The 22,233-nt window shown below is 29.7% G+C and overlaps 5 protein-coding genes and 1 long non-coding RNA gene across 8 annotated transcripts in view; 5 read left to right on the forward strand and 1 right to left on the reverse strand.

Annotated features, from left to right (window-relative positions):
- Positions 1-1,398: 1,398 nt before the first annotated feature.
- Positions 1,399-3,122, reverse strand: LOC123262563 (transcription factor SOX-3-like). Its single transcript, XM_044724796.1, has 3 exons — positions 2,842-3,122; positions 2,283-2,769; positions 1,399-2,140 (listed from the first exon to the last, which is right to left on the reverse strand). The coding sequence occupies exons 1-3, from the start codon at positions 2,876-2,878 to the stop codon at positions 1,996-1,998; spliced, it is 669 nt and encodes a 222-aa protein (XP_044580731.1). The 5' UTR covers positions 2,879-3,122; the 3' UTR covers positions 1,399-1,995.
- A 302-nt stretch (positions 3,123-3,424) lies between these two features.
- LOC123262555 (dnaJ homolog subfamily B member 13-like) lies at positions 3,425-5,372 on the forward strand (the record flags this gene model as incomplete). The annotated part of the gene is made up of 6 exons (XM_044724783.1): positions 3,425-3,565; positions 3,725-3,955; positions 4,148-4,295; positions 4,523-4,700; positions 4,785-4,956; positions 5,120-5,372. Coding segments are annotated over exons 1-6 (1,086 nt in total), but the record flags the coding sequence as incomplete, so codon positions are not given.
- Positions 5,373-5,798: 426 nt separating this feature from the next.
- On the forward strand, positions 5,799-11,621 carry LOC123264125 (folliculin-interacting protein 2). 3 transcript variants are annotated; one of them, XM_044727243.1, is made up of 10 exons: positions 5,799-6,401; positions 6,805-6,976; positions 7,041-7,210; positions 7,279-7,349; positions 7,967-8,071; positions 8,154-8,376; positions 8,451-8,777; positions 8,850-8,934; positions 9,124-10,920; positions 10,994-11,621. In XM_044727243.1, the coding sequence occupies exons 1-10, from the start codon at positions 6,304-6,306 to the stop codon at positions 11,204-11,206; spliced, it is 3,261 nt and encodes a 1,086-aa protein (XP_044583178.1). In that variant the 5' UTR covers positions 5,799-6,303; the 3' UTR covers positions 11,207-11,621. The 3 variants fall into 3 exon arrangements, with proteins under 3 accessions (XP_044583178.1, XP_044583186.1, XP_044583197.1); XM_044727251.1 differs by having other exon boundaries at positions 7,050-7,210; XM_044727262.1 differs by lacking the exon at positions 5,799-6,401 and adding an exon at positions 6,452-6,571.
- Positions 11,622-11,775: 154 nt separating this feature from the next.
- Positions 11,776-15,415, forward strand: LOC123273597. Its single transcript, XM_044741040.1, has 13 exons — positions 11,776-11,795; positions 11,859-11,913; positions 12,005-12,064; positions 12,134-12,178; positions 12,430-12,588; positions 12,663-12,864; positions 12,987-13,144; positions 13,236-13,532; positions 13,674-13,872; positions 13,945-14,188; positions 14,338-14,414; positions 14,494-14,532; positions 14,620-15,415. Exons 1-13 carry the CDS (start codon positions 11,776-11,778, stop codon positions 14,631-14,633), a joined length of 1,569 nt encoding a protein of 522 aa, XP_044596975.1. The 3' UTR covers positions 14,634-15,415.
- Positions 15,416-16,692: 1,277 nt separating this feature from the next.
- Positions 16,693-18,999, forward strand: LOC123270383 (endocuticle structural glycoprotein SgAbd-8). Its single transcript, XM_044736407.1, has 4 exons — positions 16,693-16,855; positions 18,128-18,309; positions 18,539-18,800; positions 18,880-18,999. The coding sequence occupies exons 1-4, from the start codon at positions 16,844-16,846 to the stop codon at positions 18,970-18,972; spliced, it is 549 nt and encodes a 182-aa protein (XP_044592342.1). The 5' UTR covers positions 16,693-16,843; the 3' UTR covers positions 18,973-18,999.
- A 2,625-nt stretch (positions 19,000-21,624) lies between these two features.
- LOC123275344 overlaps positions 21,625-22,233 on the forward strand; it is a 32,959-nt gene continuing 32,350 nt past the window's right edge. Inside the window, exons 1-2 of the long non-coding RNA XR_006511666.1 lie at positions 21,625-21,912; positions 21,985-22,107. This is a non-coding gene — a long non-coding RNA (uncharacterized LOC123275344). The remainder of the gene's footprint in view (positions 21,913-21,984; positions 22,108-22,233) is intronic.

Genomic DNA, 22,233 nt, shown 5'->3' on the forward strand with positions numbered 1-22,233 from the left:
GTTGGTGTGTTGGTGTACTGGTTCTTTAGCCTCCTTTACACCCCCGCATCTTTCAACCCCAAGAGCCGCGACACGTATATTACACTTTCATCCCATTCCATCCCTCGGTATTCGATCTCGTCTATTCTTATACCGTACCATACCTACCCGCCACCGCAGAATGTGCAGATATAAGAAAGTAAAAGAGGAAGAAACGTACGACAGTCAGTCGTCAATCCTTTTCTCTCTTGTAGAAATACTTTAGTTGTTCGTTATTATATTGGATGTTGATCACTTTATTAGATTGATTGATTACTACTCTACCAGTTACCACCCGGTTCCTTCTCATTATTATTATTATTATTATTATTATTATTATTATTATTTCGTTATTTATAGCTCAATATAAGTAATAAAATAAAACTTATTTATTTCCACAGCGGGTGATTTCTTAGATCAAACTAGAACGTATTTTAATTTCGGAGAAATTGATTTACGTGATAAGTATTTCAGATAAAATTAAATGAAATGAGAATTTGATGAGTTTTGGAGTAGAAGCTGCGAGGACAAGGAATGAGACCGTGACATTGCTCGACGGTAGAGCAGAGTTACGACACAGACAGGACTATTAAAAGCACGTCATCGCGGTTTAGGGTTGGATAAATCGATCTTCCCTTTAACTTATTGACTCACACTAACACCAACATCCACGCTGACGAATCTAGAATGTATAGTGTGGGTGTCACTAAAACGGGCAAAGGGTAAAGGGCTTCTAAAGCTTTTGGCGCGAGTTGGCAAACAGCTCGATGACCCCAAAGTCCCGGTAGTGTGTCGATAAACCCTCTTTTGCTGTTTTACTGAATCACAGTCCTTGTCTCTCCTGTCATTGGTGCGTCAAGTATAGTGCGTCTTGTTCTCGTATCTCATCACTGTCTTGATCGGTGATCTGCGAGGAATTTTCCACGAATTATACAGTAGCAATAGAGATTCTATGGGCTTATGGAATTATGATACATGAAGTTAAGACTAATAATTAGATATTTATCAAGTTCACAGAAAAAAATGTTCTTGAATCAAGTGTACATTTTTGAAGAGCTCAATATTCTTGGTTTGAGTAGAAAAATTCTTGATTTAAGAAAATTTTTCTTGATTTAAGGAAATTTTACTTAATTCAAGAATTTTTTGTCTTGATTCAAGATCATTACCCTCTTCAAAATTATATTCTTGGTTCAAGAATTTTTCTCTTGAATCAAGTTAATTTTTTTTTCTGTATTAATATGTCAAATTGAAAAAAATTAGACAGATTTTTTCTAAATTTTAAACTTCTTAATCAGTTAGTTTTTTAAAGTATCTAGTTTTTTTTTTTTTTTTTTTTTTTCATAAGATAAAATTGGTTAAAAAAAAAAAACTTGTAGACTACATCAAATTTCAAACGCAGAGACGAAAACAATAGGTAGCATAAAGACAGAGCACGTTGTTTTGATCAAAACTTTCAGCCTAATCTCGATCTTTTATCTCTTTACACCCGCTGGATACATCCGTGGTATAGTTTGGAACATGTCCAAACGTTTTTACGGTAAACCGATATTGCTTATCTAGTATTCAGTATCCATCATAACCAAGACTCAAATATATGTGTAGTTTTATGCAATTGTAGTTTTCATTGATCATTTTGAAAGAGCAACTGCGTTTAATTCCTCTTGATGTTCCTATCGATTTTTTCGCCGCGCGCACCTTTTAAAATATATATTTATGTACATAGATATATATTAGTGGTACAGATAACGCATGACTCAGAATCTAGGCACGGCTCCGGCTTGTCGAACGACCCAATTGTCCTCTGATACACCTCCGTTGATGCCCATTCTCATTCTGTTTCTCTTTTTCTACACGTCGCTTTAAGCACAGAAGCCCTTTAATAACCGTAAAAGCTTTTTATTTATTTTACCAAATATTTAACTTTTTACCTCTCTGGAGCTTCCCAACCCACTTTTTTCATTTATCTTCTCTCATCTATCAAGCCATTTTAAAATGAACCATTAATGATAAAAAAAAACTCTTACCAGGATATTTTCTTTTGTGCTCAGCGTCAACCTGTCGCGCGAGGGAAAAGTACTTTTCTTTGGCGTCCTTTTCCATATTTTTCCACAGGACTCCCAACCTGGATAGTGAATACAAAGGATCAAGGGTAACAGAGGACTCATAGGACTCAAAGGAGAGGATTTTAAGTAGTAAAAGATGTAAATAAAAGAGTAATTAGCAGTAATGGTTAAGGAAAGGAATAATGTAAGTAAAGGACTAGCCTGACGCTGATATCTTTATTGGATTCCCTCGGATTTTCATTGGCAAGTTTTCTGCGCCACTCATTTGCGAACAGCATAAATGCATTTGCTGGACGAGGAATTTTAGCTTTACCCGGTGCATTGCTGTTGGAGTACTTCCCGCCAAGCTGGGAAGCGCCTGCGTCGACGGATACTTGCTTCTGGCCAATATCAACTTTTAAAATCTTTCCAGATACAGACACAGAGTCACGTTTCCGTGAAGATGACGACTGCTTATCAGTGTTATTAATTCTTCGCTTTTTTGAGTCACTTTCAATTGTTGCGCTATTGCTAATGCCGTCTGATGACGTCGTTAAGACTATCAGTTGTTTCCTTGAAGACGTAGACGAACTAGAAGATGAGGCTCTTGACAGCGACGACGATGACGAGGAATCAACTTCACACTGGTTTATTGACAGTTCTTCTGTTTCCGATTCTACGTCTTCTTTTATTGTTGACTTATTTTTATCTGAACAAATTATTTCGTCAATAACAATAGTAATAAAAAAAAAATTAAATAATATATAAATAAAATACTTACTTTTGCCTGAGAATACAACAAACTGATAATTACTCATTATTGCGGCTGAATTTTAGGTTAAATTGCTCCTTACAGAGACAATGGGCTTATAATATATTATAATAATCACAACTGTCAATTATAAAACTCAATAAAAATGAAAATTAGTGTTACTAATATTAAACGAACTTGGTCTGACGATAAACGTAACTATGGTTGCAAATAATAATCCTCAGTTGTTATAATTAAATAAAATAATGAACAATCTCTGTTAAAATCAATATATATATATATGATCTCGATTGTCAACCGTTCCGTGGTTAATGTCGAATGTCTCTTTTGTTTTTCAATAGTAACAAAAAAAAAAAGCTTTCAGGGATAGCTTGGTCTCCCTCGGTCCATCTCTTTGCATCTCACTCTTGTGTGCTACACTTCCGATTGTTCTCGACAAAGGACTGCCGATTGTCGGTAGTTATCATGCTGCTGTGTTCAATTCTATTTTTGTCTTTTTTACGACAGCCATTTTTTTATTTTTTTATAATAAAATAAAATAAAACTTTTTATTTTATGTTTAAGTTTTATCGCTCTGTAATAAAATAATAATGAAAATCTATTGATAAAATATTATTTTTGACGACACAATGCATTCAAGTAACTTTAACCATTATAAACATAAATTCGATACGGATTATTATGGAGTATTAGAGTTGAACAGAGATTGCAATGATTTCGACATTAAAATAGCGTAAATATATTTTTTTCACTATTGGAGGATTAAAGACAATTGAATAAAACTTTTTTAATAAATTTTTTTGTGGTGTGTCGTAGAAATAATTAAAAGAAAAAAAGAAATAAGTAATAAAAAACAAGAATAAGTATTCTGTAACAAAACATTATCTTTTAGCTTCAGACGTCTGGCAATACGTCATCAGAATCCCGGGAGAAAGAGTAATAGGAATGAGAATATTAAAGAAGTTTTAGCTCTGGTAGCTGAGGCGTACGAAGTCCTTTCAGATCCACTCAAGCGAGCTATCTATGACCAGTACGGTGAGACGGGCCTGAAAAGAGGAATCTCAGGACCAAATGGTCATATACCGCCCTACGTATTCCATGGGGAACCACAACGTACTTTAAGGTACAAAGCTTTAACCCGGCTTAGCTTTTACGACAAAACTTACCTCTTTATTGTAACTATATAAAAAGCTGTTGGTATTTGCCCCTTAAGCTATTTTTATGCGGTGTAACGACGTATTTACTCCTTTTATTGCTACAATACTTAACACTCAATGACATGCGAAAGGTGGTAATTGACTTGCAAATATTCCAGAGATTTTTTTGGAACGCTAAATCCTTACGGTGATCTGGTTAATATTCTCAATGACCCCCAGACAATGGAAATTATTTATAAAAAATGGACAGCCGATAAACCTAAAGATGACCCGATTAAAAAATCTTTAGCGTTGACATTGAAAGAGGTAATTATTGTGTTTATTTGTTATGATAATTAAATCGGCAGACATTTGATAATTTTTTTATTTTTGTTTTCCATTAATTAAATTATAGATTAGAGATGTGGAATTTTTATTTTAATTTTTTGTAATAATTTTATCAATAAGAAAAATCATAAAAATTTTCAGATGTCTGTTGATTTATTTTTATTTAGTTAATTTGTTTCTATTTTGAAATATTTATAATTTTTTAGATATTTTTTGGTACTTTAAAAGAAATAAAAATACATAAACGGGTAATTGCCAATAGAGAAGAAATGAATACAGTTTCAGAAGAAAAAATTCTTCCTATATCCATAAAACCAGGTCTTCCGACAGGAACGGAAATTGTCTTTAGTGAAGAAGGTGATCAAAGTCTAGATAGGATACCTGGTAAATAAATCGGTTTATTTATTTTATTAAAAATTCTTTCATAAAAAAATTCTACGGTGTTATATATGCTATATATTATTACAGCGGACATAATATTTGTCACTGAAGATAGCCCGCATGAGATATTTCGTAGGGAAGGTGATAATTTGCTAATGACGGCTTTAGTTTCTTTAAAAGATGCACTCGTTGGTACAGTTATTACTGTAAATACTCTAGACGACAGAATTATTCGCGTGCCGATAACTTCAATAGTCACGTACGTAAAAAAATTTCTTTTTCGTTCAATAAATTATATTGTTGAAATTTTTATTTGCCATTAAAGTGCACTGAAATAAAAGAACGGAAATCTTTGATCTATTTGACTCGCTTTCATAATTTACGAGGGTCATAAAACCCCGGAAAATTTTTACTTTTTACAGGCCAGACTATCGGAAATGCATACCCAACGAAGGACTACCTCGAATAAAGGATGAAAAAGAACGCGGTGACCTTGTAATAAATTTTAAAGTCGAGTTTCCAGTTTATTTGCCGATTACAAGTAAATATTACATTGAAAAAGCACTTGACAAAACTACTCAAGAAAATTTAAATATTGATCACAGTAAATACTTTAATCAATCTTTGTCGGCTCCTCGATTACATAAAAGTTTTGATGATAATATTTTAATTAGTCGGAATTTAAATTGAATTAAATTTTCAAAATCTTTTTTTTAATAAAAAATATCATTAGAAAAAATGATTCTTATCTTTATTTTTTCTAAAAAATAAATTTATAGTATGTTTTAAATTGTAATTTTTATTAATCTTAAAATTTTTATTCTCATGTAAAATAATTTTATAGGGATTTTTATATTCATTTTTATATACAATATTTCTCTAAAATATTAAATCCTAATTGTCATTAAAAGTTATAGCAATTTATTTTATATACACTCTTGAATTTTTAATAAAATTTAACGAAATTATTTATAATTAATACTAAAAAAAAAAAATAATAAAATAATTTTATTAACAAAAAAAAAAGAAATAATTTTTAAATAATTTATCAGCACTCGGTACAAATGAAATCTACTGTATTCACCAAAATTTTTCAAGTGTCCATTATTGCTACCTCAGAATTTTAACAGTTATACCTTTATTATATATAAGTACGAAATAACAACAACAGAGAGTCAATAATTTTATTAATACATGTACTTCGATCTGTAAATACACGAACCGATATATGTGTATAATAAAATCAAGTGACCCAGATCATTTACTCAAGATAGAGATTAAATCACGTGAATAATATCATACTTTGATTTTTACCTAATGACGTCAGTTTCAGCGAGATAAATATTTATCTGGTAGTTATTAGTGGAGGTATTGCTGAAGAGAGAGTGTAGTATATAGATTCAGCAAAATAATATTATCTGAAAGTGGTGGTAATTATCTCGTGGGAATCATATGACTGTGATGCACGTGACTTTATTTACAGTTTACTTTATAAATTGTGAATATGTATGGGACAGTTTCCTGCCGCGGTGGTAGACCGTAAATCTATCTTCAATCACGAGATGCGGAATCGTAATCACTAAATAATATTTATTGTAAATTTATAATGCCTTTATTCGATAAATTATTCGTTGGGAAAAAAAATAATTGCAAAAATTTTGATGATTTACTTCCGTTCAAGATCGAATTTCCTCCTCGTGATTGGTAAGAATTATAAATACACACATACAAACTCATAAATACAGATCTATGCTGTCACTTTTTTAACACAGCTTTTGTCATTCAGTCTACTTAATTTATCTTATTATTTATCCATTAGTTTGTACAATTTGTATTGTTATATTTAGCCTTACAATACATATCCACACACTAGTGTAAGTATTTAGTTATTTATTTTTATTACTCCGAAGACTTTGTTATCTTTCGATCTCATTCATATGTTTTGCACTCAATGATTTATGTCACTACTTGTCTTCATTTTTGAATTATTTTTTCGCATAAACTTTTATTCATACTACTGAAAAAAATCAATGTCAAACAATTTTATTTATTTTTCAACCAAAATACACCTTGGAAAAAATTAACTAAAATTTATTTTTTATTTCAGTAAAAACAAGCTCAAATTTAGGCCTGATCAAATAAGAATATTATTGTTCCGTGAGTGCGAGTGGCGGGGAAGAAGATTATTGTTTGACTCAGTATCTAATAAAATAAATGGAAACTCCAAATCACATGATGAGGATTCATGTCCAAGAAACAGAAATGGATTACCGCAGGAGGTAATAGCCTTTTTTTTTTTTTTTTACTTAATAATTATTATTAAAATAATTTTGCTTTATTTACAATGAAAAGGATCCTTGTGATAACGTGAGTCTGTTGAGCGAAATGATATTTGGCACAGTAGCGATGACATACAGAGGACCTTTGTTCAAAGTTCACACTTTTGATAATACTAAATGTATTATGTGCTGTAAAGTTTTTCCTGCTTCTGACCATTATCCTCATAAACAAATGTAATTTTTTATATTTTAATTACTTTATTTATTTTTTATTTTATTATTATTTTATATTCACTTTACAGTGGAAGATTGTCAGATGAAACGCTGGGTAGTCATGATTCTAATTCTAGTAATGGAAGTATTCGTAATACTCGTAAGTATTTTTATTAAATTATCTATATTATTAAGAGAATAAGCAAAATTTTGTGGCCAGTGTTTTTATATGATAAAATGGATTTTTATGATTAAATTTGGTATCGTTGGAAAATTCTTGACCTGGAATTGTGCCTTTTCATGGTTTCATATCATTCTCACCAATAGTCAATTTATTTGATAAATATTTAGGCTATATTCGAAAATGCGCTATCTCTAGATACATATTTAAGAAATGACCTTGTATTTTGTGAACCATTGACATTTTTAAAGATATAAGCTCACCCCGATGTTATACTCATCAAGACCTTTCATTTAAGTAACCACATCATTTTTTCATATATTTATATATATTATATATATATGTATATATGAAAATATATCAAAATGCATGTGGGTACTCAAATGAAAGATCTTGATGAGTGTAACATCGGGATGAGTTTATATCTTTAAAAATGTCAGTAGTTAAAAAAGTACAGTGCAATTTAACAAAAGTCATCATTTAACAAAGCAAAATTTTATTTATTTATAGTTTACAAGTCACGGCAGTCACATAGTGTCTGCAAGTTTGCTAGTTTATAATTATTCATTCAACTTAATATAATTATAATTTTTCAGTTTCATCCCCGAGTTCAGGTAATTTATCAACGGGTAGCTTAAGAAAAAGTTCAACTTGTTCAAGTACTTGTAGTGGATGGGACATAGATGTTCCTTTATTGGGGAGTAAGTTATTTGCTTAAATAAATATATTAACTAGAGAAAAAAAATAATAATATGTATATTTTTTTTTAATTTAAAAAAATAGGTTTGCAATCAATAGATAGCAATTCGTCGTCAGGATTTGGTAGTTTATCAAGCCTACGTAGACGATGGCTACGAGCCATGTCAACGTCGCTAAGTATCACTGAGTCAGATGAAATATTTGGATTTCAACCGTGTGGCGATACATCCGGTGATTTTAATATACGAAGACATAAAACAAGACTCGGATTGGCTATTTTGATTAAACTAACACTCGGCCAAGAGCGGTATGTATTTTTAAATGATAAATAGTTTTGTTTTACGCATTTATTAAATAATATATTTAAATTTTTGGGCATAGGTTGATGGAAGTGAGACTTCTGGAGCACGTGGCTCAGCTTGAGGCGATGTTGAACCGATTGTGTTACGCCTGTATCCAGCCTACCAGGAGAAAAATAAATTTTGATCGCAAAGAATCGACTGTAAAACTTCACCAGACCGCATTACGGTGCACTCTCTGGTTACTGCGGCTGCTTATGACCACAGAGAACATTGGAATACCATCTATATGGCATCAAGTATTGCTTAACTCCTCTGTTTGTATGGAAATACGAGTTAATATGTTGTCCCGTAGTTTTCATCAAATGTCTCTGTTATTGAATAAAATTGACACTAAATCAACCAACTTGTAAGATTTATTCATCAAAATTAAATTGTCATTTACGATCTTCATTAATATTGAGTTATTTTATGTTTTTAGCTTTCTCAGTACACTTGTAACAGCTGTTTTAACTTATCATCTTGGCTGGGTTAATACCATAATGTCATCACATGATAATACACTGGTAATCATTTTTTTTTTTATTTATAGTTGTAAGGAGAAAGTATCAAACTGCTTGGAATTTTTTTCGTATTGTACAATTTATAAAATGATTAAAAAAGTAGAAATCTTTTTTTTTTTTAATCTTAGTTGATTTAAAAATTAATTTATTAAATTACTTAAATTTTACTGAATAAAATTTTTATAATTTCAGATAGAAAATATAAAATTAAAATATCCATATAATCCACTGTGGGCTCAATTGGGTGATTTATATGGAACACTAGGTAATCCAGTTAAATTTGTCAATACAGTAATTATTGGTGACCCAGAAAAAGAAACACTTATAAATGCAATCCTGACATTTTTGTCATACTTTTTACGAAGTGCAATAGTTGAAAAAAATTATGAGGTGCGCTATTTACCTGAGGAAGAAGTACAAAAAGCTATTGAAATTTTGCAACGGAAATCAATTACCAAGAGCAGTAAAAAACATTCATTTAAATCAAGATCTAATGACGGTAAAAGCAACCCATTTACAACTAGTGCAGAAGCTAAAAGTATTAACAAGACACGTGTTGATTTGAACATTCCAAAATTACGTAAAACCGTTAGTTTGCACAAAAATCTTAATTATTTAAAACCTGAAACAACCAAGTTGCCGTTAAAGCTTGAATCCTGTCAAGACGATTTAACTACTGATTACTCAACAATGTGTTCAAATGATTCCGACAAAGAAGAAACTTCAAGTTCGGTAAAAATAATAGTCAGCGAAATAGCATCGCAAACTAGTACTGTAGATAAAGATAAAAATTTTCCAAATGGATTATTATTAAGAGCTGATGATTTTGAGCAGAAAAATGACTGGAGTGATTCCGAATCCCCGACATTAGCACAAAAATTTTCATTTTTACACGATAATATTCAAGAGAGTTGTGCGTCTAATGCAACAACAGAAGTTTACTACTCTCAAGTTGAATATACTCAGCAGCAACAAGATGACAATAAACAAAACCAAGTATTTTTTACACTTGGTGGAGAAGATAAAACACTTGGTGATAATATTCCTTTAACAGATAATAATTTAAATAGTACTAATAATAATAATATTAATATTAACAATAATTGTCAATGTTCTCTTGCATTTAATCGGGTCCCGAGTACATCAGCTCAGCTACCAGAAGGTGTGTTGCGTAAAATTTTGCAAAGAAATTTTCCAGAATCATCGAAAAGTATTCAGCAAAGGCAACCAGGTACATCGTTCGGGCAGAAAGATCGTACGAATCTTCTTGGCCTCTGTCCAAAATGCAACGGTAGCGGAAGTACCAGTTACGAAAGCGGTAAGCTTTTGTTAGAAACGCCTACAAATGCTACTGAAGTACTGAGAACTTGCGGTAATTCTGTTAATACACGTGCTGGGAGTAGCAGTAGTAATAGCAGTAGCAATGCCGGTGGAAGCAAAGAAAAAGTTACCGTCCGTCCAAGAGGAATTGATTCACTTGATGAATTATTAGAAGCCAATAATGTAATTGAACTGCCAATGCCAAGATCTAAAGTCATTAATGCTAACAAATCAAATAATAAATATAATTTTGAACAAGTAACCGGATTTACAGACACACTTTTACGTAGAACGGTTACTAAAGTTATGAATAATTGTAAATTAGATTCAGGGTACACGTCAGGTCTAGTCATACAAGGATTAATTAAAAACAAGGATAAGAATGATTGTAAAGAGCGGAAAACTGATGATGAAAAAGATGAAGCGGTAGAACGGTTGGTTGGTGAGTTGAGAGAAGAAATGAGTATTAATACACAATTTTCAATGGTTGATCACACCATTTCCGAGTCACTTTGTATACTTGCTGATGTTGATAATTGGCAAGTTGGATTTATATCCAATAATTCGCCGATTCAAAGTCCTTTACTACCGATTGGCATGTCTGCGTTGGTTTCAAACATGCTCGAGGCTTTCGTTTATTTGTGGACTAAATATCGGTCACCCGGATATGTGAGTATTGAAACTTTTTATTTAATTAGTTGATTGAATAATTGATATTTATTAATTTTTTTACTTGTTTCAGTGTTTGAATCTACTGGAAAATAAAATGCGAGAAATATGGCTGAGAAGCGAAGTACTGGCTAAGATACTAATGACTGGAGATGTTTGCGATATGAGCTTGTCAAATTTAACGAATACTCTAGACCTTGATGCTGCCGATTTACCACTTTTACTCGCTGTTGCTACCACTCATTCACCACAAATTGCCCAACGATTTGGGCTTACGCTTACTTAAGATTTTAATCTAGTTATAAATATTATTAATACTTTATTTCAAAGATTGAGATGGATGAATGATTAAGATGAATAATTAATATCGCTGTGAAAAGATTTTTAATATTGAAATTCACTTGATGCTCTCATACATGTAGTTTCAAAAATAGTATACGTAATGTGATTTTTTAAATTTATATTTATTAAGTAATAATTTTATACAAACTTGACATTGTGATGGTAAATTTTTAATATTGTTGAAAAAAGTAAATATATTTTTGATCATAGTTGTACAATTTAAAATTTTTTAAAATCAGGATTTATTCCGATAAAAGATTAATTGTGTGCTTATATGCTGATAGCTTTTTAAAGGTACACATTGATAAAAGATTTATTTAATAAAAATATGTATAAATACGATAATAAACTATTTTTTACATGAGACTGTTTTGTAATTATTTTACACCCTGAATAGTTTTATTTTATATATATAAATTTATAGCTTTTATTAAAACGAAAACTTCAAGTAATTGTCAATTATTTTTTAACACCTAAATTTTATAATTTTTTTTTTTAACAATTATTTTCAATATGGAAATTTGTCCAGCGCCGTAAGTAAAATTTAAGTTAAGTATTTATATTTATTTACTAAAATTATTTTATTCAATTTACAGGGTAACGCGATCGGAAATTCCCCATTCAATAATTACGATAAGAAATACTATTTGCGTAAGTTTTAACTAAATATTTCTCAATAATTTTTTTTTTTATTTACAAACACATGAATTTAATTAGTTTCTCATTTTCTATCGATCGACAGTTAGGTCATGAAGACACATGTAATTGTTGCTGTTGCTCTAATCCTCAGCCAGCGTACCTCGTAAATCATAAATAAATTTTTTTAATTACCACTTTTATAAACTTGTCCTAAATTATTTAATTATTCCAGAAATATGTTCAACCTTCCGTTCCAAAATCATTCAAACCCGTCCGAGTAAGTAAAAAAATTAATGAAAATAATTTTATTTTTATTTAAACAATAGTAATATTAATAATAAATAGGATATCAGGGAAGTGGACAATAAATGATGCAAATTATTATACCAATTATTAATTCAGCTGAATTAATAATTGGTATAAAGATTTACATAATTTATTTATTGTCTACTTCTCTGATATCCTATTTATTATGTTAAATCATGGACACGAAAACTCATAATAGTAATATTAATTTTCCATCGACAGTATTATTGGTGCAATGACATACCGTTTGAAGCTGATACAACCTATAAATTGTCCTTTTTAGACGGACCAACACCAAGTGGAAATTCAGTCAAGCCGGTACTTCCAGAAGATTCTCTAACAGTTGGCGATGGAAAATTAAATGACGAAACAATTCATAAAGTAACATTAAAAATTTAGCTCATCAAGCAATTAATTAATTAATTAATAAATTAACAAATAATTTTTTTATTAAGCTAAGTTATTTAGGTAATTGGTCTGTGAAACGAGAAATTCCGAATGAATCAGGGCCGTGGAGAGCAGTTCAACAATGGCTAGGCAGAGGACCAATCCAAGATAATACAACAAGCAAAGATGCTTATACATGGAAGTGTATTGCACGATCTAAACCTTTCAAAGCGTCAACCAACTTACGTTGTCCTTGTGCATCTATAGATGGTAATTGAAATAAGTAATATAATTAAAAATTCTAAAAAAAAAACAAACATTGACTAATATTTCTCTAATTTATTTTTTTTGAATAAAGTACTAAAATAGATTATTTTAATTTATATCTAAAGATAAAACAACCTATAAGTTAAGCTATTACGAATCAGGCTGTCGCATTCCAGTACCAGAATCTTTTAAACCAAAGAAAATATATACCAAGAGTGACGTTCCGATGGATGAAAAAACTACTTACAAGCTCAGTTATTGGCCTTACGAAACACCGTCCAAGGTATTTATTTACGCTCAATACTCTACTCGTCTTCTGCCGATAGTTAGCCTGTACGTTCTTTTTTAATTAACATCGAATTCTATTTTGTTAGGAAATCCATCCGTGGAATCAAAAAGTACAGTATCAAGTGCCATCAACTCCGCTTGATGACACCACGGTTTATAACTTAAGTTATTGGCCGAATAATCAACGCGTCAGAAAACCGTTCAGTCACTCTGCAAAACAGACGAAAAATTTATTAAATATTGGAGAAGGTTTTGATGAAAAAACTACTTATAAACTCAGTTATTTCGCTTGCGGAGATAACGTTCAGAGGAAGCCAATTAGACCTATCGCGAGACCTAGCGAATTTTCTAAAGGTCCATTGAATGATGATACTGTTCATAAGGTGATTTTATTTTTAAATTGTTATATGAAGCTGATAAATAATTTTTTAGAAATTATTTATATAATAAAGATTTCTAATGTCTCTTATATTTTAGTATAATTGATTTAATTAAATATAATTATTAATTTATAATGATTTTAGCTGAGTTATTTGGGAAATTACGGAGTGAAACCAGAAGAACCAATACTACCGAGCTCTTCTATAGAAGATTGGTTAGAAAGTGGACCAATGCAAAAATTAACGACACAAAAGAAAGATTTTTCATGGAAGTGCAGTGAACCTGGACCAACAGCTTCAAAGCCAGAGGATAATCTCGGCTTTTCATCTCTACCTCTTGAATGTAATTGAAATTCAATATAAATTGTTTTAAATTTATTATTGAAAAAAAATGAATGGATCAAATTTCATCTAGGTTGCACCACGCATAAATTATCATACTATCCCAACGATCTTCAAGGGTTGATAAGAAGCAAATCATTCAAGCCCCCCATAGACAATAGGTACCGGCCGCCTGATGTTCCGTTCGAAGAAGCTACAACTATGCGACTGAGTTATCAGCCCGTAGATTGCTTACCGCGCGAAAAACCGTGGGCTCAGAGAATTGAGTATCACCCACCGCTCACGCTTATGGAAGACAATACCATTTACAATCAAAGGTGCTTTTTTACTATAATAACAATTATTAGATTTATTATTATCATTCAAAGTTATTCATATTGTAATAAAGTGATAAATTGTTCAGTAATCCTTTTTTATTTTTTGTTTGTTGGAAAAATAATGTCTTAAAAATAAATTGAACTTTCAGTTACATTCCTCCGGGTACTTTGGAGGCATTGCCGTGTGACCAACCCTGTCCTCAATTGCTGTCAGACATGGGTCAAGGTAAAATTTAAAAAACTTATTCGTGAACGCCTGATCGGCTTTTATTTTTCAAATTATCTGATTGTTTAAATAATTACAGATACGTGTAATGCATATCCACAAAGTTATTGTATAGCAGGTAATTAATTTTTGCTTGAAAGATAAAAAAAAAAAAGGGATTGTAAGATACATAATTATAATTATTATTAAAAATTTTTTGTTTCAGAATGTTCGTCTTGAAGGCAATGAAATGTATTTTTCAAATATTTAGTGTTGTTTATTAGCACTTAATATTTTATATTTAAATAATTGACATTTTTTATGATAAATAAAATTTTAACGAATTGAAAAAAAAAAATAAATAAATAAAATAAGCGATTTTGAGAGAAAGCAAGGCGAACATTGGATATTTAACGGTCTTAAAAGCATTTCGTAACAAAGGGTGAAAAAAAGAATGCAAAAAGAATGAGTCTTTGAGCAAATCGAATTGCGATGAGGCGGCAGACTTTAAGTTGCTAAACTATATATTATTATCGGAGGATCGGTGCAGAAAAAAATATAAATATAAATACTATGGAAGTACAATCAGTCGCCCTGGGTGAATATCAAAGATCCCGAAGATCACTCATTTATGTCAGCTTCTGAATTCCATGGATCCACATTTACGAAGGCCATGTGAAAGTAACGGTCGCTTCCTCGCACTTAGCTTAATTCCCCTGGTGCAAGTATCTTCAACATCGCATCGTCTTTACTCTTACGAAATATCATTACATATATTACGAGCAAGCCGACGACGACTATTATGGTGTGACCAAGTGTACTGAACCTTTGTGGAAAGGTGGATATGATTTATATATATGGTACTCGATTATGAGACCATTTACTGGGGCTTCAGAATATTCTTGTATCATCACCGTTACTGAGTTAATTAATTCTATCGAAATGTCTTCACGTTATTTCCATAATTTATTTTCTGTTAATACTTAACACTTGTACGTGACAAAAAATAAATCTTTTTTAAATTATTGTGGTAATAAATTTACTTTTAATTATTTTATTAAATTTATTTCGTTTAAATTTTAATTTTTTCTATAAATTTTAAGAAGAATTGTTAAATGAACTGATTAATAGTAAAAGATTGTCTATAAAAATTGATTTAAATATTTTTATAAATAAAAATGATTAATTGAATAATAATTTTTTTTTTTTCAAAAATTTAAAGATTAAGAAATTATTTTATTGTACTTTTATTGAGCAATTTTATTATAAGTATAAATAAATCGATTAAGTGTGAAATAAATTTATGTAATAAACATATTCTGTACTTATTTATTTAAAAAATTTTAATGTCAAATCTTTAATGACTTGTAATAAAATTAGTTTTGATAAAAAACAAATTATGGAAATAATAGCTGAGTAGACGAAATTGTGCCGGAAAATAAGATGGTTGATAAATAAATTACCTAACATATGTTTAAAACATCAATAGAATAATCGTCGACATGAATCTGTAATGACTACGCAATACATTATATTATTTATAAATAAATAAATGTAAAAAAGTATATGAGAAAAAAAAAATCAAATAAATATAAATAGCTTGAGAGAAATTTATGTACTTATGTCATATACAGTTTTTAATGATTAATCTCTATGTCTGAAATTAAATTTCATAATTTGTGTGTACACGTTTAATTAGCATCATTAGGATTATTTAAATTTATATTTATAATATACCGGTAAAAGTTAATTAATATTGCTATTTAAAGAAGTAAAAGAAAGTGACCTTTAATTATCTGTAATAGAATACAGGATAGATATGGACAGTTGATAAAACTGAAAGCTCGTACACTTAATTGATGCTGATGAGACAATGTAAATAAATGTAATAGAAATTATATATTATAAATTATATAAAAGTATGAGTGACGTTGAATGAGACATTTGATTGACGAGGAATTCGCATGATGCGCTTTAAGGTAGAGATGCTAAATATTGCAAGTATGCGTCGGAGTAAATATAATAAGGATTAAAGACTTGCTGCTGCTGTTGGAAGTGATGCTGCTGTAAATTACAGAGGCGTTTATTCTTTTATTATAGCTTATATAGCTAAAATTATTCATACCTGCAATGAGAATGCAAGTGTCCTATGTCTTGTAGGGATGGGAGAAGAGCATACACATAGGCGTCGACCTGTGTGTAATCCACATACACTTACCTTCATAATTCATGGATCTTCCGAAGAAGGGATAAAGTGAGAGTAAGTATAAAAGGTGATTTCTTTCCTGTTCAAAAACACAGTTCAGTGTTGCTTCTTCGCAGTTCGCTGATTATTTTTTAATTCAAAACCGATCTTTCGTACCAATACTCGGTTTTATTTATTTATTTACCGATAACTCACGGTATTTGTAGTATTTATTTTTGTGAATTTTGAGCTTTCAGGATACACTATGAGATTCTTCGTAAGTTTAACTTCATTTCATTTGATAAATTTTATTTTACTTGCATTTAAAACTTGAGAGTTTCAAATTGAAATAAATTTGACTATAAAAAAATCTGATTTTATTTTTTTAAATAATTAATAGAAAATTTCATGTTTCATTCATTAGATAAAGTAATTTTTTTCAGATAATAAAATTAATTCTTAATACCGGTTTGTTATTAAATAATTATTTTAATTAAAATATTAATAATGTCATAGAAAAGTCATCGATGTAATAAACTTAATAGTTTATTTACAATTCTAATTAACAAGCTTATAGCTTGAATAAAATTTTTAATTTATGAATTAAAGAATAAATCAATAATAAAAATAGTAAAAGAAAGTGAGAGTTGATGTTTGAAGATAAAAAATGTTTGACAAAAAAAAATAGAAAAAATGAAATAAAAAACAATAGAATGTAAAGCAGCAAAAGATTGGCTGGTGATTAAACGAGATCGTTACGCGTGATAACTTTATCCATTTCTCCATTTAATTATTAAATCACATTGAATATAAATTTGAATAAAGCTCTTGTTGATTTATCTCTATCTCGATCTTTATCTAAAGGTTTTAGCGGCAACACCGTAACACTTGTAATTAGATAAAGACTCTACTACACGTCTCGGTATTTTAACATTCGAGATAATAAATATTTCAGCAAATAAAAGGGGATGGGTTTCAAATACGATCATTTAAATATATGTATGTTTGGCTATGGGCTGATGGGTTAGCAGGTCACGAGTTAAATGACCCACGTTGGCATTTAGTTTTCACTTTCACTCATCTCCGGTGTGGCCTGCTGAGATTAATACCATACCTTGCACTACCCAAACTAAACCAGGAAGTCATAGTAGGAGGTTGCGAGTCATCGCAGAGCATTTATAATGCCATAGACTTTATATTCCATTCCACTATATTGCATCGCGTTACATAATTTTATCTCATACTGCTGTAATGTAGTGTACCAGGTAGTTGGGCTTTCCCAAACTCCATCATTGCTGTTTCTTCATCTTCATCTTCAATTATTATCAATTTCAATATTTATTACCGATAAATTATATTTTTAAAATTCATTTGATATTGTTGTTACGTTAATCAAGGATAACTTTCATTTTTTTAATCTTCTTAAAGCTTTTAAACTTTCATTTATTTTTATTGCTTTGAATTTATTTTGATAATAAATTCAAGTGACAAATTTTAAATTAAAAAAGTAATCATTATTTAATGTGTAAATTTTTTTATTTTAATTCAGGTTTTACTGGTGATCGCTGGTACTGCACTCGCCCAAAATCAATATCAGGGCCGCCAGCAACAACAATACCAAGATGATCAACAGAGACCGCAAAATAATGACAGGGAATTCAGCACAACAACGTTTATTCCAATCTTGCAGTGGAATAAAGAGCAGGAACATGATGGAACATACCGAGCAAGGTAAAAGTCAATGGGAGTGTTAGCTTTTTCTTCGTCTTCTTATTACCACTCCCTTAACTTGTTATTTAAAAGTAAAGAAGATCCTTGAACTATAGTTTTAATGATCCCTATCTTGGTACATAGATGATACACGTATTCCTGGTCGTTTATTTTATCTATCGATGTGTATTATTACGTCATATAAAACAGCACACTATTAACTCAGTACTTTCTTATCTAATTTATTTAGCTATGAGACTGGTAACAATATAATCTCTGAAGAGAGTGGATACATCAAGACTTCAGGCGAGGGTGAAGACAAGATCGAATCACTGGTACAAATGGGAAGCTACTCTTACACAAGCCCTGAAGGTCAATTAATTACTGTGCATTACACTGCTGATGAAACTGGATTCCACCCTGTTGGTGACCATATTCCAACACCACCACCAGTCAGCGAAGAAATCCAAAAAGGATTGGATCTTATTTACGCTGGGATCAAAAAGCAACAGGTTACTGTTGATTCATTCATTAATTCTATACTTATTGATAGTGATTTCCTAATTTTTTTTTCTTTTTTTGGTTTTACAGGAAGAGTCAGCACATGAACAACAGTTGAAACAACAACAACCTTACAACCAACAGATCGACAGACATGAAGACAACAAAAAATACCGTTTGTAAAGAATTAATTAAAGAGTAAATTTAAAATAATTGATTTGTTTTAATAAATAAAACGTGAAATGAAGACTACGATAGTGGACTGTCAACTCAACTTCAATAAATATTTTTTTTATATATTTTAACGTGTTTTTCATTCATCGATCGAGATGATAGTACTGAATGATTCTCTGTAATCGGCTATTTTATTTTTATTACTATTATTGTGTACTTTATCATGTAAATGTATTTTTTATAGAGATAACATGAATTTTATAAAATAAATATATATATATATATATATATATATATACATATTAAATTTTTCAATAATTATTTTTAGTTTTAAGTAATGTAGAATTTTTTGAATAGATATATCTATTTTTATTTTAACATCTTTAGCTGATAAGTTTGTGGATTTTTTTAGCCGTTATAGAAATTTTAGAAAATCATTGACAAAATTTTTTCTCAATATTTTCTTAGCAACTTTAATTTATTTATAATATAAAAAGCAATAATTAGATGTCTGTTTATTTCAGCATTATTATTTTTAATTAAGATAAATTTTAAAATTGACAGCAAGAATAAACATATTTTATCGAACTATGTTTACATACTGATAACTTTCGAATAGAAATAAAAAAGTTATAAATACTTAGTTACTTACGTTTTTACTGCTTTAGCACCATAATTATTGTAATGGATGTTTTTTTCAGCTTGCTTGGATATCAACTACAAAAAAAAATTTATTTAATAGAATAATTTATAAAAAAAAATATATCAATCAATATTCCTTGTACTTACCAAAATTATCTCATTATTACTCTTATGTTAATTAAATGTAATTAATTAAAACTCTTTCACCAAATGCTTAATTTTTATAGATATATTTTTTTATTAAAAAATCTTAACTCAGATTTTTTTAAATTTAATTCACTGAGATTTATTTTATAAAAAAAAAATTTAATTAATTTCACCAGATTAGTTAATAAGAAAAAAAATCAACATACATATTTAATTACTTTATATATTTTTATTACGTTTTTTTATGTATAAATAGTCACTGAGTTTAATCATAATACGAAAAAAAAAAAAACATACCGAAATTAAATTAAATTTTCGTTAGAGAGCTATATAAACAGCACGAAAGCGAATATCATGCGTAGAATAAAAAACCGAAAGATCCGAGCGTTGCTTCAATAGAGAAGAATAGGGTTCTAAGAACAGTCGAGCAAGCCAATTCTAAGAATTTAACTAGTGGCTGGCACTGGCTTTTACTTCAAACTTCATTCGAGTAATGAGAAAGAAGGAAGATGACAATTTTTATAATTTTTACAGTAACTAGGTTTTGAATAAAAAATAACTAGATGGCTCTAGTGATTTTTTTTTTTAGTATAGTTTAGCTGTAACCGAAAAATTCGAAAATTGGCCAATCCCGTGTCAGAAAATTTTACGCGGGTGATATTGACCAATAGAAAAATTTTGGTGTTTAATGGACTGCGAAAATTACCCACAAGACATCACTCGCTCTCAAAACTTCGCCATAGCAGCATCTCATAGTAATTGCTCCGTAATCTATAAAATTCTTTTCAGAGTTATTTTATACTTAAAAATTATATTTATTTCATTTCAAATAATTAATTTTTTTTTTAATATTTAATTAAATGAAAAATATGTCTGTAGTTGAATAAATTTGACTTAAAATGAGTATTTCGGTCTAAGAAATTGGAGCTGTGAATAAAAAAAAATTAAATTTAATATTTTTTTTTGTTGCCGGAAAGTATAAGCAGGGTTTTCGGATTCCTAATCATGCTGAATGCAACTTCCTGGTAAATTATATAACATAATAGAATTTTCTTGAAATTGAATGATGTGAATAAATTTGCGTATAAGTGTTGAAAACAAAACGTGGAAATAGTGCGGGAATATATCATCTTCTTCATTCGAAATCATCGACGGGTTTTAATTAAATACGACATTAAATTGTTATTATTAAGTTGTTATAAAAAAATATAAATCGAAGCAAGTTTTGTGTGAGAAAATGATGGTCTAAAACATTCTGGTGATGTCGGTGAGATTCATTGAATGGTGTAGTGTTTCCCCTGTCATCGAAAGCTCGCTGCGTTTCTGAGGTGCCTGGCCGGTACATCACCGAACCGGTTGAGCGTTGCTCTTCGCGCCATTTCTTATCCCCGACCCTCTTTTAAATTAATTAAAGAAATGGTTTTTCAATATTACACAGAAAAAAATGAATTATGATAAAAATAAATAGATTATAAATACTATTTAAAACAGTAAAGTAATCCAATAAATTAATTTGTGATATTTATTAGTCAAAAAAAAAGTTAATGTCACCTAAACTCCAAATTACTATTTAAAATTGACACTTAAGTTAACAGACATTAGAAATTTTTTTATAATTTTACAGCAATGAAATTATTAGTAGTGAAAATTTTAAGAAGCATTTTTTTTCAAATTATAATTGACTTGTTCTAAAAATAAAAAAAAAAAAACTGACAGCGGTCAGCTCACTTCAGTATCATAATTGAGATAGTAAAAATTAACAAGTTTCTGAGCATATTTTAAAATTTATTTTTTTTCTGTGTAAACAATCGTCCATTTAATTTTTTTTTAAATATTAATTAAAAAAAAGTTTCTACTAATATTATTAGAAAGATTGGTGCTTTATTTAATACAACAAAAAATTGCTATTATTATTATGATAAAATTCCTAAATAGCTCTGGTAATTTTTTTACGAACTAAAAAATTTCAAAATTGGCCGATCTTGTGTTCGGAAATTTCGCGCGGGATATGTTGACCAATAAAAAAATTTCAAAATCTAAGGGACATATAAAATCATCCATGAACCATCACTTCCACTAAAGGTTTCAAGTAACAACTCTAGATCTAAAATGTTGCTCTTTAAAAGTATCAACATCTCTATCAGTAGAGATTAGTGATTGGTAAGTCGATTTTTATTTTTTTATTCACTATTTTATTTCTAGTGTTAAATGCTATTTTTTTGTATTATTTAGTGTTGGATCCTTAAAAATTATGAATGAACATCTTGAAATTATCATCATCTCTTCAGCGACCAGAGAACTTTAATGCTGCTACGAGAAAACTCCAGCGTCTCTACTATCAAAGGCCAGCGATCGGTAAGTCGAGTTTCATTCTTCTATATATATTCTTTCATTTACCATCAATGTACTACTCATTACCGAATCACCAATTTCTGAATTATCAGGTCTCAATAATCATATAATTGATCCATTTATGCATTT

Source organism: Cotesia glomerata, linkage group LG1 (genome assembly GCF_020080835.1).
Source record: "Cotesia glomerata isolate CgM1 linkage group LG1, MPM_Cglom_v2.3, whole genome shotgun sequence".
In the NCBI taxonomy this organism is placed as follows: Eukaryota; Metazoa; Arthropoda; class Insecta; order Hymenoptera; family Braconidae; genus Cotesia; species Cotesia glomerata.